General features: G+C 47.1%; 1 protein-coding gene across 1 annotated transcript in view; it reads left to right on the forward strand.

Moving 5' to 3' along the window:
• Positions 1-90: 90 nt before the first annotated feature.
• The window catches only part of Arhgap6 (Rho GTPase activating protein 6), a 476,516-nt gene continuing 469,315 nt past the window's right edge, over positions 91-7,291 (forward strand). The window contains exon 1 of the mRNA XM_028761629.1: positions 91-1,780. Within this exon, the coding sequence (XP_028617462.1) occupies positions 1,196-1,780 (585 nt within the window). The 5' untranslated portion in view covers positions 91-1,195. The remainder of the gene's footprint in view (positions 1,781-7,291) is intronic.

A 7,291-nucleotide genomic window follows, 5' to 3' on the forward strand; every position in this document is an offset into this window, starting at 1 on the left:
CCCCAGCCTGCCCCCTCCCCGCGCCGGGGGGCCCCCCCCCCCCCGCGACTTGGGGGCGCGTGTCGGCGGGGGGGGGGGGAGAAGGTCCGCACTTCCGTCCTCAAGACTTTCTCCCTAGAGGCTGGGTATCAGAGACCAGCTGCCGGCTCTCTGAGCTACTTCCCAGGTTTGGCGCCTGGAAAAGTTCACGTTCTGCATTCTCCTGCTCCTGGCTCCGCCCCGGCTCCAGACCCTGCGTTCTTCTGGCCTTACCCGGGACAGGCCACCCCTTTCCCCCCGCTGCCTCTGGCGCGAGGGTGCTGGGACGTCTCTGAGCCAGCTCTGGGCCCAACCAAGGTTGGCAGCGAATATCAAGTGTCGCTCTCCAGAGGAACACGGATACCCGCTTCAGAGGCTGTCTTCTGAGTAGCGCTGAGTGCAGCGGGGGAGTTCTTTGCCACCGTTGTCACTCGGTGCTTGGAAGGCCCGGGACGCAGCACTCACGGTGTCCCACTGAGTCAACATCGGTGTCGCACAGGAATGTGAACTTGGAGACACGTTTGAGCCTCTTCTGTCAGAAAAGGGGACGTAGCAGCCCAGCTGATCCCCCAAAGTACAACCGCGATCCCCAAGTCACCAAGAAGGTGCACCGGGAGCGCAGCCAGGCAACTGAGCACGGGTGCTCCAGAGGAGTTCTCACCGCGCCGGGAGCACCAAGGACCCGCTCAGGGCGGACTCTCAGGCAGCCTCCTCCCTAGCCCTCGGGATTGTCCTCAGGCCACGAGGAGGAGCTTGCTGGAGACTTCGAGGCTGTCCAGAGCCAGAGAGCTGGAGCGCCGCGTCTCCCGCCTTCAGCTGGGAAGGGGGAGTGGCGCTGGCGGGTTGGAGCTGAGATCTCAGCTAGTCACTGACCTCCTTCCTCCTCTTCCTTAGCCTCTTTGAGACTTGGACTCCCTGGGGGAAGGTTCTAGCGGCGGTAAAGGGACCCGGACCTCTTGTTTCCTAGAAGGCTGGGGATGGAGCTCCTGTTTCTGCCTCCGCAGGGACACTTGGAGAGCGCTGGTGGCGCGTGAACGGGGCACTGTCTTCCACCTTTCTCAGCGAGCCCCGCCTGGCAGTTTTTCTCTACTCTACTCCGGTCACTTGTTTTCTCAGGTCAACAGTCTCCAGCGATCTAGGAGAGAAGAAGGTGGTCCTCAGACCCTGTCCCGCCGAGATGTCCGCGCAGAGCCTGCTGCACAGTGTCTTCTCCTGCTCCTCGCCCGCGTCGGGCGGCACGGCCTCGGCCAAGGGATTCTCCAAAAGGAAGCTGCGCCAGACGCGCAGTCTGGACCCAGCCTTGATCGGTGGCTGCGGGAATGAGATGGGCGCAGAGGGCGGCCTGCGGGGCTCCACAGTAAGCCGTATCCACTCTCCTCAGCTCTTAGCAGAGGGTCTTGGTTCCCGTTTAGCGTCTTCTCCCCGGAGTCAGCACCTTCGGGCTACCCGGTTCCCGACACCCAGACCTCTGTGCTCCTCTTTCTCCACGCCTAGTACCCCTCAAGAAAAGTCGCCTTCTGGCAGCTTCCACTTCGACTACGAGGTCCCACTGAGTCGCAGTGGTCTCAAGAAGAGCACGGCCTGGGACCTGCCTTCTGTTCTGGCCGGGTCCGCGAGTGGCCGAAGTCAGACAAGCATCCTCAGTTCCTCCGGAGGAGGCCCCAATGGCATCTTCGCTTCTCCTAGGAGATGGCTCCAGCAGAGGAAGTTCCAGCCTCCACCTAACAGTCGCAGCCACCCTTACATCGTGTGGAGGTCTGAGGTAGGGACCAGCGCCACGTGTCTCACAGTCCCAAAGCTAGATGCCCCAGGCAGTTCCAGGTGGCTGTCTTTAACTCCATCCCATGTTCAGAGGCGACAGCCTTAGCTGCTTGACTCTGGCTGGTTAGATGGTGCCAGAATGTGACTACCCTAAGGGCCCACCTTATAAGTGTGTCTGGAATCGTACTAGGGTTCACTTTGGAATGGTCCCAAGATTTGAGGGAAAAGATGGTGTCCTGATTTCTTTTTGATGCTTCAGTCAATCTTCTAATCTCTTCGCCAAACCTGATTTGATGAAATATTACGTGATATACATCTACCACTGGATTGTTTGAGAGTTCAGAAACTATTTCGAAGGATGTTGACTGTGTGTTTGTGTGTGTGTTTGTGTGGCAGGGTAGAAGAACTATTATAATACATTCTCTAGTTTTGATGTCTTTTCCCTAAAGGTGTAATTTCAGAAATCTATGGTACTGAATACTTTAGGTGCTTAAGGGTCTGAAATATCATGAAAATCCGCCCAAATTCCACTAAGGACAATTAGTAGTTACTAGAATAGACATGAATCAGGAATCAATAATAAATAGGGAACTCAGAGGGAGCTATCTGATTTCTTTCAAATGTTTGCTCTCTGGTTCTGAATGGGGACTAGAGCCATTGGGAAACTGTGGTTGATGGGGACTTGGAAAGCAGCATAGTTTTAGAGAATAAATAGTAGTTGGTTTAAAAATGACCAACTCCTTCCCAGTTTAGTCCACAAGCTCTATAGGATTGCCTAGGATTTGTTTCCATAAAGAAAGGGAGATCTCATCAATTGTAATTAAATATCTTAAAGCACAGTTAGCATTACAGAAATGAAATGAAATACTATGTAATTGCTGGAGATTTAGGTTAAATAAAGGAAACACAACCAAGCCAAATGGTTTGAAAATAGCCTCTCAGCTCTGTTAGAGTAAGATAACTGCTAGATTTCAGTTCTAGCATATTACCCTACAAAGTCAGCATTATTGATCGTAAGCAATAGCATCACATATTGTTAATGTTAGTGACTGAGTTAACATAACTGTTGCTGCTGCATGACATATGGATTATGAAAAATGAATAAAAATATTGCTGCCTGGATCATGGAGTGAGTGGAAAGAAAAGTTGAGGCACATTACATCCAAAACAATGGGCTTGGTATTTGGGAAGAAGAGAAGCTAAATTCCTTTTCAGGCTCAGAAGCACACATTAGCAGCTTAATCTATAGAAGGAACAGAAGGCAGGAAGGGAGGAAGAGAGAGAAGGGGGAGAGGAGAGATATCAAGAGCAAAGCAACGTTTAAGATTAGATATTTGCTGACATTCTTATCTAGCAACATCTCATAATCAGTGAACAAGAATTTGAGCTGCAGTGATACCAGATGGCTTCTGTCCATTTCAGAGTGTGTAGGCAGTCTGCAAAGAACTCATCCACCTTAACTTTCACCCTGCTGTAGTGGTTAAAACGGACTACATTGCCATCTAGCAAAAGAACAAACTTTTCTCATAAGAGGTTTAAATCTGTAAGAGGGTAGGGATGGAAATTCCTTTATGTGTGAGGCATGTATGGTGTGATTGGGTAGAATCCTGGTATGTAAGTCTGATGCTGGTTTGGCTCAGTAGAGGCCAAGCTATCCTAATGTAACCCCTAAATCTAGAGTTTAATGGTCTGGGTTACCTTTCAAAGGTTGAATGTCCTGGAACCCTTTCAAACTCCAGGAAAATTCATCTCATTAGGCACTGACTGTCTTTCTTGCTTGCAAGCAAGCTGTGTCCTTTGTCCTAAGAGAGAAACTTTACTAATGATGGCAAAAACCCAGCAAGTGAGCACCCTGCATGGTTACCCAAAGACTTCAGAAGTGAGCATGGCTTCATTCATACTTGGTTCTTGCACTTTTCTGGATTGTTCTGCCTCAGGGTTTCTCAGCCTTAGCACTATGGCTATCTGAGGTCCAATGGTTCTCTGCTATGGGTGTTGCAGTGTTGTGTAGTAAGTATCCCTGTCCTCTGCCCATTCTGTGCCCTGGAGCACCTGTCTTAGTATGGGGAGACTACTGCTGTGATGAAACACCACGACGAAAAAGCAAGTTGAGGAGAAAAGGATTTATTTCAGCCTATACTTCTACATTGTAGTCTATCACTGGGAAGTTGGGACAAGAACTCAAACAAGACAGGAACCTGGAGACAGGAGCTGATGCAGAAGCTATGAAGGGGTGCTGCTTATAACCTTACTCCCCATGGCGTGGTTAACCTGATTTTCTTTTGTAGAACCCTGGACCGCCAGGCCAAGGATGGCATTACTTACAATGGGCTGGTTTCTCCCCCATCAATCACTAAGAAAATACCTTACAGTTTAATCTTATGGAGGCATTTTCTCAATTGAAGTTCTCTCCTTTCAGGAATGACTCTGTAAAGATTCTCTTACTATGTATTTCAGTATTGCTTTACCCAAGTCAGATTCTTGGTCACGCGGTATGATGATGCAATCAGCACATGTCTACCAACTTGTGTCCTTTAGTATCCAAGATCTGCCCCTACCTCTGATGGAATACCAACCACCTGTTCCTTCAAACTTGAAAATCCCTTGATTCTTAGGAACCAGACTTGAAATTGTGCCCATATGCTACTGGGCTTTTACCAACTTGGGTAACTCGGAATCCCAATAATTTCTGTAGCTGTGGCTTCTATTCTTTTCTTCATTCCTGTTGAAGACATTTATTTCTCTACATACCATGAGTACAGATAACTCCCAATATGGAGTCAGTTCTTAATGATGGCATGGTATAAAAAGATTAACACTATGAGGGACCAGAATTGAATTCACTGTCTTTTGAGCAGGGTCTTGGAAGCTTTCACTGTTTTGAGAACAGTTGAATTTGACCTTTAAGTATGACTTAAAGATAACTCACAAGAAGTTGTAAAGTCATTTCTTGCTTGTATTTGTGTGTCTATGTGAGGGGTATGTGTGTGGAGGTCATAAGACAACCTCACATGTTGGTTTTTACCTCCCACCTCATTTGAAACAGGGTATTTTTCTTGTTTGTAGTCCATAGGCCAGTCTGGATGTCCCGAGAGCTTTGAATTCTTTCCTCTCTACCTCCCATTTTAAAACATGAGATTACAGATGCACTGTACTGTGACCAGACTTATGTGTGCTTTGTGGATTCAAACTGAGGTTCTCACACTTGAATGGTAAGCCATCTCATCAGCCCCCGCCCCTAGGATGGGGTGGATTTTTCCTGCAGAAAGGAAAAAGTGAACATGCATTGAGATGGAGGCATTGGTAAGACCAGATTTCCAGAGAGAAGAATGACAAGGAGTTAAATGCAATAATCTGAGATGGGGTGGTTAGGATACATCCAACCTAATACACATAGCAACTACAAGGCTTTTAATATAGTAATGTGTTGAAAACAGTAATCAGGCACACTGTGGAGGAATATCTATAAACATAGATAGAAATGACATGTGGGTCAAAGCATGTTCTCTGTCCTCTCCTAGGAGTGCATAGATGTGAAATGATGTAGCCTGTTGGTGAAATGTGAAGTTAGGTGGGGTAGTAGTGTCTGACTATCTCTTGGGTCATCCTGTTCTGGAGGCAGGGTAGTGTTAATCACTAAGAGCCCTGCAATATGGGTCTGAGGAATTTGGACTCCATTATATAGAACCAGGTGATAGGTTATTTCTTCATCACTGGTAAAATAGCCAATTCAAGCCAGATTAGATTATTAAAGGCAGGTTTATTGGGGAGCTGCTCTCAGCCTGGTAAGTTCACTGACCCCAAGGACTGAAGTCAGGGAAGTCACCATGGGGAAAGAGTAGGGGAGGGAGAGAGAAAGAAAGAAAGAAAGAAAGAAAGGGCACCTGACAGAGAGAGAAGAGGAGGAGAGAGGGGGGAGAGAGAGAGAGGAGGGGGAGGTGAAAGAGGAGAGAGAGAGAGAGAGAGAGAGAGAGAGAGAGAGAGAGAGAGAGAGAGAGAGAGAGAGAGAGGAGAGAGAGGAGAGCGAGAGAGAGAGAGGAGAGAGGGGGAGAGACCATGAGAGAGTAAAATATCTGGATTATATAGGGAGGAGCCTCTGGGGGAAGGGCAGTCCAGCCCCTTTTCTGGAAAGTTTAGGAGTGGGGTCAGGGTATGCCAGGTAAGAACTGAGGGATGCTGGGAGAACCTGTAGGCCAGGTTTGCTTTGATATGTAAAATATACATCTCAATTCTTGTCCTGGGGTCCAAAACTAAATGCCGGTGACTTTTAACCTGGCAGTGGGTTTGTGCTCAAGAGATATTTGGAAAATCTTGAAGATGTTTGGAATGTTATAGCTAGTAGTGCTGCTGTATCAGGTTTCTGATCACAAATTTAGTGGATTAAAGCAATATAAATCTATTCTCTTTCTGTAAATCACTTTCTGTGAATCCCACTACACTTAAGATGCCCGTGGAGCTGTGTTCTTTCTAAAGCCTGCTAAGATCTGCAGCCCTTCCTTTCCCAACAACACTTTCCCCTTTATCTTCAAAGCTAGCCATGTTGTTATCTTTTTGATTCTTCTTCTCTAGTCATTTCTCCATCTGACTTTCTTCTAAACACTTATGCTTACATTGGGATCATCCGGGTAATCCAGGGTAATCTCACTATTTTAAGGACATCTGATCAGCAAACTTTAATTGCTTTTGAAACTTGAATTCCTTTTTTCTATGATGTACTAAGAGGTTCCAGGAATTTAGGCATGGGCATCTTTGGCAGAACATTATGATATCTACTCCAGGGTGGTTTCTTCTAGGGACAACTATTTGGGAAGCCAGGGAAGCGGCTAAACACCCTGCAGTGTTCAGGGAAGTCCCATGAGTAAGAATCATCACGCAAAGATAGCTGAGGGATTCTGCTGCTGAGAATGGGAGAACTTGGGGGTTTTGAAGCCTGAGGGTATAACATATTTTAGAGACATGAATCTGATATCTAGGGAAGCATGTATAGACCCACGAAACAAGCGGAAGTAGGTACTCAGGATTGGAGCCCATGGAGTTATTCTGCCAAATGTCCTGTAAACAAATGAGAGTTGACATATACCCATTAGTGTGAAAACTTCTGTATTTCTTATCCTCCATTTTAGCCAGTTATTTTCTTGCAGTTGTTGAAGTGCCTGAAAGCAGAACTCCCATTCACCTTTATATTCCTAAAACTAGCCTATGTTCCAGAGTTTTAGATCATCCAAGGGTGCTCATCACTGCAAGCATGTGACATATATTTTCTGGTTTTCCAAGAGAAAATCTTCTCAGGATGCCACTGAATGGTTCAAATTCTAAAAACCCAGAGCAGAATGATAGATTCTCTTTCCTCTGAACTCAGTCTGTTATCTCTGTCAGTTATTTTGGTTGCCATTAACACTCTCCTGCTTGCTTACATGGCCAGGAGATCTTTAGTACCTTCCCATTTTTCTCTTCCTTTCCCCTCCCCTCCTCTCCCCTTTGCTCCCTTCCCTCCCCTCCCCTCCCCTCCCCT

This window comes from Grammomys surdaster, unplaced genomic scaffold (genome assembly GCF_004785775.1).
Source record: "Grammomys surdaster isolate TR1022 unplaced genomic scaffold, NIH_TR_1.0 131, whole genome shotgun sequence".
In the NCBI taxonomy this organism is placed as follows: domain Eukaryota; kingdom Metazoa; phylum Chordata; class Mammalia; order Rodentia; family Muridae; genus Grammomys; species Grammomys surdaster.